The 13,648-nt window shown below is 33.6% G+C and overlaps 2 protein-coding genes across 2 annotated transcripts; both read left to right on the forward strand.

Moving 5' to 3' along the window:
- The first annotated feature begins 67 nt into the window (after positions 1–67).
- Positions 68–5,462, forward strand: si:ch211-207l14.1 (E3 ubiquitin-protein ligase TTC3). Its single transcript, XM_051113189.1, has 4 exons — positions 68–272; positions 1,815–2,072; positions 4,292–4,390; positions 4,736–5,462. Exons 1-4 carry the CDS (start codon positions 75–77, stop codon positions 4,841–4,843), a joined length of 663 nt encoding a protein of 220 aa, XP_050969146.1. The 5' UTR covers positions 68–74; the 3' UTR covers positions 4,844–5,462.
- Positions 5,463–5,885: 423 nt separating this feature from the next.
- On the forward strand, positions 5,886–13,128 carry sft2d2b (SFT2 domain containing 2b). The gene is made up of 8 exons (XM_051113534.1): positions 5,886–6,102; positions 6,346–6,435; positions 6,526–6,611; positions 8,003–8,084; positions 8,206–8,241; positions 8,350–8,408; positions 11,341–11,370; positions 11,774–13,128. Exons 1-8 carry the CDS (start codon positions 6,040–6,042, stop codon positions 11,811–11,813), a joined length of 486 nt encoding a protein of 161 aa, XP_050969491.1. The 5' UTR covers positions 5,886–6,039; the 3' UTR covers positions 11,814–13,128.
- The last annotated feature ends 520 nt before the right edge of the window (positions 13,129–13,648 follow it).

Consider the following 13,648-nt stretch of genomic DNA (forward strand, 5'->3'; position numbering starts at 1 on the left):
AAGCCGCTGCTCCTCACGGTTTCTCTTTCTGAGGTATTCATCTGAAAGACTTGAGACAGCTACGGCTGTTTAACATGGAGAACGAGGAAGAGGAAGATGAAATCTTTACAACATTTCAGGGAGGATATGAAGGGCAAGAAGATGTGGAGGAGCAGGAGGAAGAAGAAGAAGAGCAAGAGGAAGAGGAACCAGATGCTGAGAGGAAAAGCAGTTGGGATGTCCCAATTCCAAGTCGATCACTGGCCAGTCGCAGAGCTTCACTTCCATGTCCGGTTAGTACATAGTGCAAGTTTTGTGTGTGTAGCTTATAGAAGTGCATTTGAGTACTAAGGCATACAGACTTTTAAATGGGAGCAGAAACACACCAGTCGTTATGGTGCCAAGCTGTGGATTTCTCTTCCAGACAGCCAAGGAGCAGTTGATTCAGTTAACACTTTTTAAATAGTATCTCAAAGCACGCTTGCTTAATAGGGCTTGTGTTAAAGCAATTTAAATCTCTTACCTCCTTAGTTAATTTTGCAGTTTTATTTTTTCTTTGTTGTTTTTATTTTTAATCTGTAGATTATATTCTATCACTATGTCTCGTACTTACATACTGAAAAATATTGAGATTGCTAGTAAATTTCACAATGAAGTACAAAGAAACGGCAAGTAATGTATTTAATTAAACATGAAATTAAAAAAAACATACTCTAAAAAACCTTTTCACAGTGTTTATGTATGTTAAAAGTTGTATTTATATTAATGTAAAGCACTTTTTAAGGTGTTGCAGTGGCACTGTTTGTAAACTTTTTTTTACTTGCAAGTATTCAGACCATCTCAACTCAGTTACATGAATATATAAATTAAATGAATTTTTAATTCTTTTTTTTCACAGGACTGAAGCTAAAATGAATTATTTTAATATCACTGAATTGTTAAAAATATTCCTCAGTAAAAGAAAAACATAATGTGGTTCATAAATGAACACAATTTTCCCTAATGTAATGAAGGCCCAGTTCTCTTACAAGTGGATCCTAATTGTAAATTATTATATCACAATTTCTACAGAAAAATCAAAATGTGCATCTCAGTTTTCACTTTGATTTACAGGTTAGTGATATGAAAGATCAGTGTAGGACACTTTTGCGTAATCCAAACTCTTAAGAGGAGTTAGTCCTGAAATAGTACCTTTCAGTGTTTGCACAAAACTGATTAAAATAGAGTCAGACATACAGACTATAGTGTTTCTATTTGTGCTTGTCTGCATCAAAAATGGAAATCAAGTTGGAACATTTTTAAATATAATTTAAAATTAAATTAATTAAATTATAATTTAAAACATAATGTAAAATTACATTTCTGCAACTCAGCTACTGCTGCCAGTAAGGGGATATGCTTCCCAAAAATGGAAATTCTGTCATTCTTAATCATCAAATTCTGTTTAATTAAAATCAGAGCCAGATTTAGTTGCAAAGCTGTAAACCTGTAAGCATTTTTCAAAGTTCTAAATTAAATAAGAAAACAAGATTATTGGAGACTCGCTTCAAATTTTTGTGTTAAATTCAGTCTATTACTTGCTATTTCTTTGTAAGCATTTGTGAAATTTACTAGAAGTGGAACAAAAAAATATATTTTGGAAAATGTTGGGAACAAAACAACATTGGAGTCTATCTCTATCGGACATTTTTTCAGAATATATGCTTTTATGTTATTTAATGTTTTAAATTTCAGTTAAACTTTTCACTGTTGCTTTTATGCTGTTGTAACTTCATTTGTAATGAAAACAAACTGTATGTGCCTCTTTCCTTATTTTATGCATGCATATGTTTCAGGCTCAGCTGAATGCGATGCATCTGAACCGTTTGCACGCTACCACCATGAGCCCTAGCCCGGTTTATCTGAGCCACTGGCCTCAGCGCGGTGAGGCGAGGCCGTGTTCTCGCTTTAGCCATGTTGCCAATAGTGAGGAGGGAACGCACACTAACAGCAGCACATGTGACAGACACCCACATGCCATCCCAACCATCCCTGAGGTGCACGAGCCTCTGGAGAGAAAACCTCGGTTTAGGAGCCGCAATGTCATGTCTCTGGTTGGTGTGATCTGATTTTGCTTTTTAATGTGTAAGATGTGAATGATTACCAAGGTTATGCAATCTCAAGGGAATTTAGATAAGCAAATACAAGATAAAATCATTTATGTTATGATACCATGCTTTGGCAAGGCTAAAAAAATCTGACCTTTTGTTAGTGGAAGTACATGTTATATCCTAAAGCTAAAATCTAAATGAACAAAGCTAAAAACGGCAAACAAGCTGTTGAGAATCTTAAATCTAGTTTTTAGTTTTTTTTCTTGCAAGTATGTTTGGATTTTTTTTTTAGATATTTAAGTGTTGTAATTAGTAAAATATTGGCAAAGCAATCATACTTTAAGTATAAGTTTTTATTCACATTTACAGTCTATCGTATGGATGCCTTTTTATCTCACAGTATCTTTTGTCTTCCAATTCTGACTTTTTTCTCAAACTTATGAGATAAAAACTCAGAATTGTAAGATATAAGTTGATATTTTTTCCAACATGAAATAAAAGAAAGTAATTGCAACTTTTTATCTCACAATTCTGGATTTTTTTCTCATAAATGTGAGCTTATTGCGTGAAGCCCATGTCCGCCACTGAATAAAAAAAAAATATTGTGACTTTTATCTCACAATTCTGACTTTTTTTTCCCTCAGAACTGCTTGTTACAAATTCGCAATTTTGACTTTTTTTCTCAGAATTGTAATATAAACTCTCAATTATGTGTTAGAAAGTAAGAATTGTGAGCTAAAAACATGCAATTATGAGAAATTAAGTCAGAATTGTAAGATATAAACGTCCAATTCTGTCTTTTTTTTTCTTAGAATTGCATGATATGAACTCACAATTGCAAGGAAAAAAATCAGTCTCTTTTCAGTCTCTTTATCACGATATCTCTCTGCCTCTCACTTTGTGTGTGTTTGCTTTTTTCACTAATTTTCTTGTACCTGTCACTTTTCCCATCAGCCATTTACTGTTATGAGCAGAACTGTCTCCACCTTGTTGCAAAACAACCACCTCATTATATTCTATTTGCAGTAACAATTTTATTTAGGTTCAATTTAAAGTATCACATTATGACCAGGTGTTGTTGTTTTATCTTAAAATGGCTTAAATACTATAGATTTAAGAAAACTATATTCTCTAAATTGCTTAAATGTCAAAATTAGTATAATAATGATTACATCATAACAATATCTTTACAGAAAAATCCTAATACTGAACTTGTTATTGCATTATCATAGTAACCATGTTTTGGTTTGTTTTTTGTTTGGTCAGTAATTTAGTTTAGTTCAGTTTATAGTACTACTGCTGTAGTTTTGTCTTTGTTTACTTAGTTAAGCATTAAACTGCTAGCGATTCTTAGCATCCTGTTTACAGACCTGCACTTGACGGCCTGAACAAGTCAGTATTTTTGCCTCTATGGTCCACACGGGTCCTTCCACTCAATTCTCGAGACACTTGCATGATTACTCTGATAGAAACCGTCTGTCGGAGATGCGGAGCACACACGGGCTGAATCGTGTTGCCAGTCAAGACTTACTGATCCATGATTTATTACAGATTTGTTATCAAATGGTGATCCACCAAATGCTGATTAAAACTAAAGTAACGAGCCTGGTTTGAAAATGTAGGAAGTAGAAAGGACAGATATATGTGTAAAAATGTAAGGAGTAAAAGTAAAAAGTAGTCAGAAAAATAAATAGTGAAGTAAAGTACTGATACCAGAAAAATCTACTTAAGTACAGTAACGAAGTATTTGTACTTCGTTACTTCCCATCACTGCGCAATTCTGACTTTTTTTCTCAAAATAGTGAGAAAAAGAGTTTGTGTCACACAATTCTGAGAAACTGTGAAATAAAAAGTCGCAAATGCCTTTTTTAAATTTTTTATTCAGTGGCGGAAACGGGCTTCCATACTTGCAGTTCTGACTTTTCAGAACGATGAGAAAATATGTTTTATTTGTGAGATAACAAGACACAGTTTCTTCTTTCTGTTTTATCCCGTGGTGATATAGGCTAAAATCAAAAAATAAATAAATACAATTTTTCTTCTCACCAAAAAAAGATGACATTCAACAGGCTCCAATGTTGTTGTTTTGTTTTTGGGAGAACTATCACTTTGTTTATGTGGTTATTTCACTGAAATTTGAATTGAAATGGAATTGCATTTTTGTAATGTTGATGATGTGGGCGAAAACTGAGTTGGTTGACAATGTGGTGTTTGTTTTGTAGAGTGATGCAGACAGTTTGTGTCTGATCTGCCATGACGACCTACGCAAAGGAGGCGGAGTTATCAGAGAACTTCACTGTTCCCACAGCTTCCACAGTGAGGTAAAGCTTCAGACTTCAGAAACTAGTTGCCAGAATATTACAAATGATCAAATTCAACTTTAGTAATGAAATATCGCCAAATACAAGTGGCCCAGAAACCAGCACATTTCAGATGAGCTATCATCCACTCTGCATTTTTTAGCTGCCAAGCCTTTGTTTTCTCCTAAGACTTCTTCCTCATTCTCCATAACCATCTTAGGGAGTTTCACACTTGCCATTGTCCCCTGTGTCTTGTTCACCAGAGTATTGATATACCGTCCTTTGTAAAGCTGCTTTAGAATATGTTGTTGAAAGCACTGTACAAAACAGCTGAATGTAAATGAATATTGTGCTCCTCTGGTTTAGTGCATAGAGGAATGGCTGTGGACCAAGCAGACCTGTCCCACGTGTCAAAAGCATGTTGCCATGCCAGAGCCCCTGTACTGGACATCAACCAGAGTAATAGTGCCCTGAACTCTTCCAGCTGCCGTTTAAACTACCTTGGACATCAAATGAGTAACCAAAACATCAGATATAGTGGTGGATATAAAAGAAACAGCTATTTCATACAGAAAAGGTGGTCATTTGACTAATCACAAAGAGGAGGTTTTGTTATTCAGGAGACACAGATTGGTAGAGCAATTCTTTGTACATAGGCTGATTTTAACAGTGAGTGTAAAATTGTTTTTTAAATCATATTTACATATTAAGAAAATGAATTATTTTCTATCGTGTATATCTTTTTTCTGCAGAAATGTTGTATGAAGTTGTACAATTGTAAATTTTAAAATGTACCTCACTATATTTGTAAGTAAATCAAAGTAGGCCTGCGTGCAATGTTCTGTTTTCAAAACATCTAAGTTAAGCAGTACTATCAACAAAAGTGTAGGCCTGCATTTTCCAGATGTGTACTTGAGGAAATGTGTTTCCTTACTATACTTAAGTACTATTTTATTTGAGCTCATACAGTATTTCAATAATCATCCTGATATAAAATTATGATGATTCTTAATGTCAGAATCACATTCCTGTGATGTTTACTGGGTTAAACCTTTATTAAAAACAACCAATAAAATCTACTTCAATGTTGTCATCATATTTGTCCTTGAGTTTTTTTTGACCAAAACAGTTTTATTTACGTCATAAACGTCATTGCATGTCTAGTGATTAGGTTTGAGCCTAACATAAAGCATAACAATAAGAAAACTGTGGTTAAACAAGTTATTTTGCACAGTATAAGCTACTTTAATGTGAAGTATGAGGAAAATAATCGCAATGCAGCCATACTTTCACTTCAGTATAAATTCTTAATACTTTTTACACCTCTCTTATTCACTTTTCTACGTGTGTTGTCTACAAACATACTAATGCCTACTTCATCGGTGTGAATGTAATCCATAATACGAGTGTATTAAGTATTAAACAATGAAAGCAAACGAACGTTCCATACACCCCATTGTGTCGATTCAGAACGTCGAGCGTAATGACGTCGCGTAATCGTTGCCGTGGCTACACACGGAAGTTATCGTATGCACCTGTTACAGTTTCAAACAGGAAAGGGAACGAATCAATACATATTTGCTTGAACAAAGTAGCTTCGCCTTAGGATTTTTCAACTTGAAACGACTTGTTTTGGATTGTTTTTGAAAAATTTATCAACTTGAACCTTTATGGACAAATTAAAGAAAGTTTTGAGCGGCCAAGATGGCAATGACGACCTCAACGTACTGCAGGTAATGTTAGTTGCGTTTAACAATATACTTCCATTACATTTGAGTTAGAGCTTAATGCTTTTAATTCTAATTATATTATAATGTGGTATCGTTTTGAATTCGAATCTAGACTTGTGCTACTTTTTTTGTTTAGTTTTGTTGTGTTGCGTGCATGTGCTTACCCGACTGTCATTAGCAATAGCTTGATATCTGCCTGTTTGTAAATATCCACATGTTTCCATGAATATACCAACTCTGTTTTAGTCAGCGAATGAAGCATCAACACTGGGATGGGGCACGCGCGTCAAGGGATTCATCGCGTGTTTTGTGGTGGGCGTCGTGTGTTCAGTTTTGGTAAGACGAGTGTACGAATCGTTTTATATTGTTTGCTTTTAATTGTAAATACAGTGGTCAAACGTCTCTTTCCTTACTTTTGTCATTCAGGGGACCTGCTTGCTTTGGGTTCCGAGAAACGGACTGACACTCTTTGCAGTCTTTTACAGTTTGGGTAATATTGCTTCTCTTTTAAGGTGAGTCATGTAGCTTTATCTGTCCACCTTTCATTTCATCGTACTGAAGGTGTGTCACTGGCTGCATTGTTTATAATGCTAGACCATGTTTGCACTGGCATGTGGTTAGTGAAAAATACGGATGTTTGAGTTGAAAAACACTTTCTTTTTTAACAAATGAATTGATTTTGTGACTTTAAAAATGTCGTTTGATATAAGCACACTGAAAAAAATGTGTAGCAACAATTTTCACTCAGCAATTGCTAGTGAAGTTATAAATAATTACAAAGAAACTGCAAATAACACGTGAACATGAAATGAGGTAGAAAAACTAAAATGGTATTTTCTAAAACATACTCTAATAATCTTTTATTTACAACTTTAGAAAAATCATTTTAACAGTAAAACAAAGTAATAAGTTATTTTTTCTTGTCGCATAAACATAAGTGACACAAACAGGGAGTAACGTACAGCAAAAACAGTAATATTTTGAAATATTATTACTATTTAAAATAAATGCTTTCAATCTGAATTTGTATTTTAAGATGTAATTTATTCCTGTAATTTCAAAGCAGAGTTTTTAGCATAATTTCTCCAGTCACATGATCCTTCAGAAATCATTCTAATATTCTGATTTACTACTCAAAAACTATACTACTAAACTTTATTACTGTTATTATTATTATTATTGTTGAATTTTTTTCAGGTTTCTTTGATGAATAGAAAGTTCAGAAGAACAGCATTTATCTGAAATAGAAATCTTTTGTAACATTGTAAATGTCTATATCACTTTTGATCCATTTAAAACATCCTTGCTAAATAAAAGCATTAATTTCTATAATTTCTTTCCAAAAAAGAAAGAAATTATACTGACTCTAAGCTTTTGAATGGTATAGTGCATAATGTTACAAAAGCTTTTTATTTCAGATAAATGCTGATCTTTGGATCTTTCTGTTCAACAAAGAATCCTGAAAAAATGTACTCGACTGTTTTAAATATTGATAAAAATAAAAAATGTTTCTTGAACAGCGAATCAGCATCTTAGAATGATGTCTGAAGGATCATGTGACACTGAAGACTGGAGTAATGATGCTAAAAATTCAGCTTTGAAATCACCGGAATAAATTACATTTTAAAATGTATTCAAATAGAAAGCAGCTATTTTAAATAGTAAAAATATTTCACTAGTACTGCTTTTGCTGTGTTTTGGATCAAATATATGCAGGCTTGGTGGGCAGAAAAGAATTCTTTATAAACATTAAAAATCTTACTGTTCAAAAGCTTTTTGACTGGTCGTGTATATTTGTATAGAATGAAATGTCTCAGACTGACCTATGTACACAGTGATGTGTAGCATCTGTGAGAATCTATAAGTCAATCCTGAGGTCTTTTTGGGTGTGGATTGTTTTCAGCACAATGTTCTTAATGGGTCCATTAAAGCAACTCAAGAGGATGTGTGACAAGACGAGAGCTCTGGCAACTGGCATTATGATTGTGAGAGCACACACACATACATGGATATCATAGCTTAATGCACTGAGATATTCAGTATTTCTTATAATACATTAATTGGCCTTTTTTGTTTTCTGTAAACCATATATCTGTGTTTTTAAAGACATGCCTGGTGCTAACCTTCTGTGCTGCTTTTTGGGTAAGTAGGTTTCTTAATTAGCATGATTTTGTTTTGTTATCCTTATAAAATTAATGTCATAATGAATTATGTAAAACAAAGTTTACATTTCTTTATTTCTGTATTTAGTGGAAGAACAAAGGCCTTGCTCTGCTGTTCTGTATCCTCCAGTTTTTGGCTTTTACATGGTAAGATACCAGATAGTCATAGTTACTTTTCTTTTATATTTGTGACCCTGGACCACAAAACCAGTCATAAGGGTCAATTTTTTGAAACAGACATTTATACATCAGGATAGGGCAATATTTGGCTGAGATGCAACTATTTGAAAATCTAGAATTTGAGGGTAAGGGTGAAAAAAAATCAAAATACTGAGAAAATCACCTTTAAAGTTGTCCAAATGAAGTTAATGAACATATTACTAATAAAAAATTATGTTTTGATATATTTAAAGTCAGAAATTTACAAAAGATCTTCATGACACATGATCTTTAGTTTATATCCTAATGATTTTTGTCATAAAAGAAAAATCGATAATTTTGACGCATACAGTGTATTTTTGGCTATTGCTACAAATATACCTGTGCTACTTACGACTGGTTTTGTGGTCCAGGGTCACATTTGATTATATGAATGTTGCAACTGTATATATGGAGTATGTTTACAAACACACACACATGTATATATCAGAGTGAGTGAAAGTGAGAACACCAGTGACATAAGACAATAAAAAACATTGAACTTTGAACCATGCAGTGCTGTAAGCGATACATATTTTTTTCTTTTTAATGGACTGGCACTATTACCTGACAGATATCACTGTATTAGATGTCCTGAAATATCACACCAGTCTCTGTGATGGCCCTAGGCTTTGTAAGCCTTTCAAAAGTTTTTTTTTTTCTTTTAAGACTTTCAGTGGGCCCACATATTTGAAGTAGGAATCTGAGAGTTGAAGCGGATCTGTTTTGCTACTATTGATTTTGGCAACACTAAGATTATGTGTGTTCTGCCAGCTTTCTTGCTCCATCTCTGATTACAGTGGTCTCAGTGGGTGGAGTTTGGAAAGAGAGGACGTGTGTAATACAGTCATTAAGTCTGGCAGAAGTTCTAGAATGGCTATTGTTTCCTACAGCACATTTAAAGGGGTAGTTCACCCAAAAAGGAAAATTCTGTCATTAATTACTCACCCTCATGTCGTTACAAACTCACAACGCAAACAAGTCGCATCCAGGTTCTACATCAGAAGTCCATGAGCTCTGTTAAAAAAAAAAACTCCTGAACTTTAAATCACAGAACCAAAAACTCAAAGATGTTGTTGCACATGAAACTGAGCATTAAGGAGTTATTTCAGCAACTGGAGACAGTGTTTGTATAGTGTATCTACACTTAAGATAATTAACAGACAATCTTATCAGGAAGCTATAAAAATAGTGCAGTGGTGGGCCTCCTCTGGTAGTCATAGTAAAGAACGCAAGTAATGCAGGACATCCTGTTATTACTCCATATTAAATTGTGAAGTTGTCTTATTTATGGGCTAAGCTTTGTGTGTGTGTGTGTGTGTGTGTGTGTGTACTTGTTTTTGCTACATTGTGGGGACCAAATGTCCCCACAAGGATAGTAAAACCTGAAAATTTTTGACATTGTGGGGACTGGCCTTATTAAAAATACTAAATGTTTATCTAAAAGTGTAATGATGCAAACATGTTTTCTGTAAGGGCTTGGTTTAGGGTTAGGGTTGGGTTAGGGGATAGACAATATTGTTTTGTCAGTATAAAAACTATAGAAGTCTATGGAAAGTCCCCACAATTCACAAAAACAAACGTGTGTGTGTGTGTGTGTAAAACCCTGTTGCGGTTACCAAATGTCTCCACAAGGATACACTACCAGCCAAAAGTTTTTTAATGTTTTTAAAGAAGTCTCTTTTGCTCACCGAGCCTGCATTTATTTGATCCAAAATACAGCAAAATCAGTCATATCATGAAATATTTTTACTATTTAAAATAACTGTTTTCTGTTTGAATATATTTTAACATGTAATTTCCTGTGATTTCAAAGGTACATTTTCAGCATCATTACTCCAGTCTTCGGTGTCACATGATCCTTCAGAAATCCTAATATTCTGATTTGCTGTTCAAGAAACATTTTATATTATTATTATCAATATTTTAAACATTTTAAACATTTTCAGGATTCTTTGATGGATAGAAAGATCCAAAGATCAGTATTTTTCTGAAATAAAAAGCTTGTGTAACATTATGCACTATACTGTTCAAAAGTTTGGAGTCAGTATAATTTTAATTGTTTTGTTGTTTTGTTTTGTTTTTTGTTTAATGTTGTTTTTAATTAATTAATTATTATTTTTTTTAATCATCACTTATATGACCAAAAGTGATGATAAAGACATTTATAATGTTACAAAAGATTTCTGTTACAGATAAATGCTGTTCTTCTGAACTTTCTATTCAACAAAGACACCAAAGAAAAAAATCTTCTTAGCCGTTTTCATCATAATAATAATAATAATAATAATGATTATGTTTTTTGAGCAGCAAATTGGAATATTAGGATTATTTCTGAAGGATCTTAATGATGTTAAAATTTCAGCTTTGAAATCACAGGAATAAATTACATTTAAAATATATTCAAATAGAAAACAATTATTTTAAATGGTAAATATATTTCAAAATGTTACTGTTTTTGCAGTACTTTGGATCAAATAAATGCAGGCTTGGTGAGCAGAAGAAACTTCTTTAAAAAACATTAAAAATCTTACTGTTCAAAAGCTTTTGACTGGTAGTGTAATTTCCATCACTGTCATTTCCATATATATATATATATATGATTTTTTTGACATTGTGAGGACTTTTTTTTTTGTGCTTTTTGGTCCCCTTAAGTAAAATAGCATATAAATCACACTACATAAACATATTTATTTATTTTTGGAAATTGTAAAAACGCAAGTTTTCTGTCAGGGATAGGTTTAGGAGTGAGTTAGGGAAAGGAAATAAAATACAGAATTTGTACAGTATTAAAATCATTGTCTACTGAAATTTTCCATAAAATGTTTAAGAATTTTGTTTATTTGTCTCTGTTTAATTTATATCTTTTTTTATTTCACAGGTATAGCTTATCCTACATTCCTTTTGCAAGGTGGGTTTCTTTATATTTTCTAAATCATACATTAAAAAAAACTGTTGTCACATATCGAAAAGCATTTAAGAAAACAAATTACAAATACATTATCTAAGTTATATAGCAACATAAAAAAAATGCAAATGACTGTCACTGGACCAATTTATCAAATGATTTTGTTGTAGTAGTTGCATTTTGGCAATATTATCTGTTAAGTGATATGCAAAATTGTGAAAATCTGCCATTTCCATTTTAAAATATCATTTTTGCAATTTAAGTGCCTATTGTGTGTGAAATTCACGTAATTGCTTCATAGACTAAAATCAAAACTGTCATTCTGTCGCAGCCAAAAAAGACACTTTTAGTCATCTGTTTTTTGGCTTTGGAGTTTGTTTACCTTTGGCTGTTTGTTTTTATGTAGGGATGCGATTATTAAGTTGTTCTCCGCGTGCTTCAAGTGAGATGCCTCTACATTTGGCCTTGGCTGCCTCTCTGTGTGCTGCTTTGGCTCCAGCTTCGGTGCTGCCTTCAATGCCACTCATGTACCTACTCTGCAGCCTGGCACAGACACCACACCACACTACAGGCTGCCCTTATTCTCCCCAACGGATGGACACTCTCCATCTGTGTGAACAAGCACATACAGACAAGTACACACACACACACACACCTGTGCTTTACATTCAAGTAGGAAACTATAAAGAATGAAACAGTCTAATTGGGTAAAAGGTTGAGTTTCGGGCTCTGCTCTGTAGTTGTAGTGACATGTTTGGCGCAGCAAGACGGAGTAGAATATTTTACGTTTAACGCCTGTGTAATTGCTTAATAATTCTTTCCTATGTGCCTTCTTCTCTGCCATCATCCAAGGATTACTTGAGGGCTAGATTGGGTAGAAATATAACCAGTGTTTGCTGTTTTTGTTTAGTATTTAGGTTCATTTCTTTTTACGAGAACAAGATTGTAATGATGAAGGGTTTTCTAAATAATTGTTCCAATTAAATTTTAGTTCAGACGTTATCTATTGTAGGTAAATATATAAGAATGAGAGAAATGTCTTATTACTTATGTATCACTATAATTGCTATATTATCTTATTAGATAAGTAGTGAAATAGTAAACACTCATTAGGGTGCCAGTGTATATCTTTAAGAACAACCCTATCCACCTTTTCCCTCAACGCTTAAGTGGGTGAGACTTCCGGATAATTATTCAACCAGAAGAATAACAACGTGCAGTAAACAGTAAAACTGTTTGCTCTAGAAACCAATGTGTTTATAATTATAATAATACATTAAAATAATATGGTAAGACACACCAATTTCCAATAACAAGCAGCAAAACAAGCTGTTTTGTACAGCTAAAACTAGCTGGACGCGGATGAGACCGGAAGTTTACAAATGGCCACGCCTATTCTTACATTAGGAAAAAGGTGGATTGCTTTGAGTTTGTTTTGCATTTAGTGCATTTTTTTTTTTTTGATAAATGTTTCATGTCTGTCCTCTTATTTTCAAATCACGTCAAACACATTTCCTTTTAACTGTATTGTTTTTGGTCCTCTGTATATTCACTGAAGAGATTGCTTTTATTCATATGTATAGAAATATTTTTTGACTGAAAAATACATTCCAGAATTATTTTATCATGAGTGAAATGATTAATTACCCATGTTTTGCATTATTTCTATGAAAATAATTCATATGTGAGGTGTTTAAGACTTTTTATTGCTACTATATGTACATTTCAACAATCACTGCTATTAAAAGTTATTCAGATTCATTTAGTCTACGTGAATTTCTCTTCTCTAGTTCTAGTTTTATTTTTATTTTAATTTCAGTGCATCATATTGTAAATGAATATGCACTTACGTGCTGTCATTTAAGTAGCCCCGTCCCACAATGCATCTGTGGGTCTCAATAAGACTTTTATAAGTTGATTGATGTGCGTAAGTCATCTCTGCTAGTGAAAGGTCAGGGAGGGTTGATTTTCTCATGTTTGATATGCAGGAGGATTCTCCGCTAATGAGACTCTTTTTTTCGGATTTAAACTCTTTGAATCCTCTAATCTCCATGCGTGTGGCGCTGTGATTAGAGCGCCGGTCGCTGGATCGGGTTTCCGTTCATTCCCTCCCGCTGCAGAGAACATCCAGTATTTGATTTCTGCTCCACATGGTTTCCACAATACTAAAGCTCTTTGACAGTATGCCCTTATTTACGCCCTCACATGTAAGTCCATCTTGTGATTCACAGTGGATGTTCTGATGTTTCACAGCAGCCCGACTTCACTAAGCAGAATGAGG

The sequence above is a fragment of the Labeo rohita genome, chromosome 6 (assembly GCF_022985175.1).
Source record: "Labeo rohita strain BAU-BD-2019 chromosome 6, IGBB_LRoh.1.0, whole genome shotgun sequence".
Classification (NCBI taxonomy): domain Eukaryota; kingdom Metazoa; phylum Chordata; class Actinopteri; order Cypriniformes; family Cyprinidae; genus Labeo; species Labeo rohita.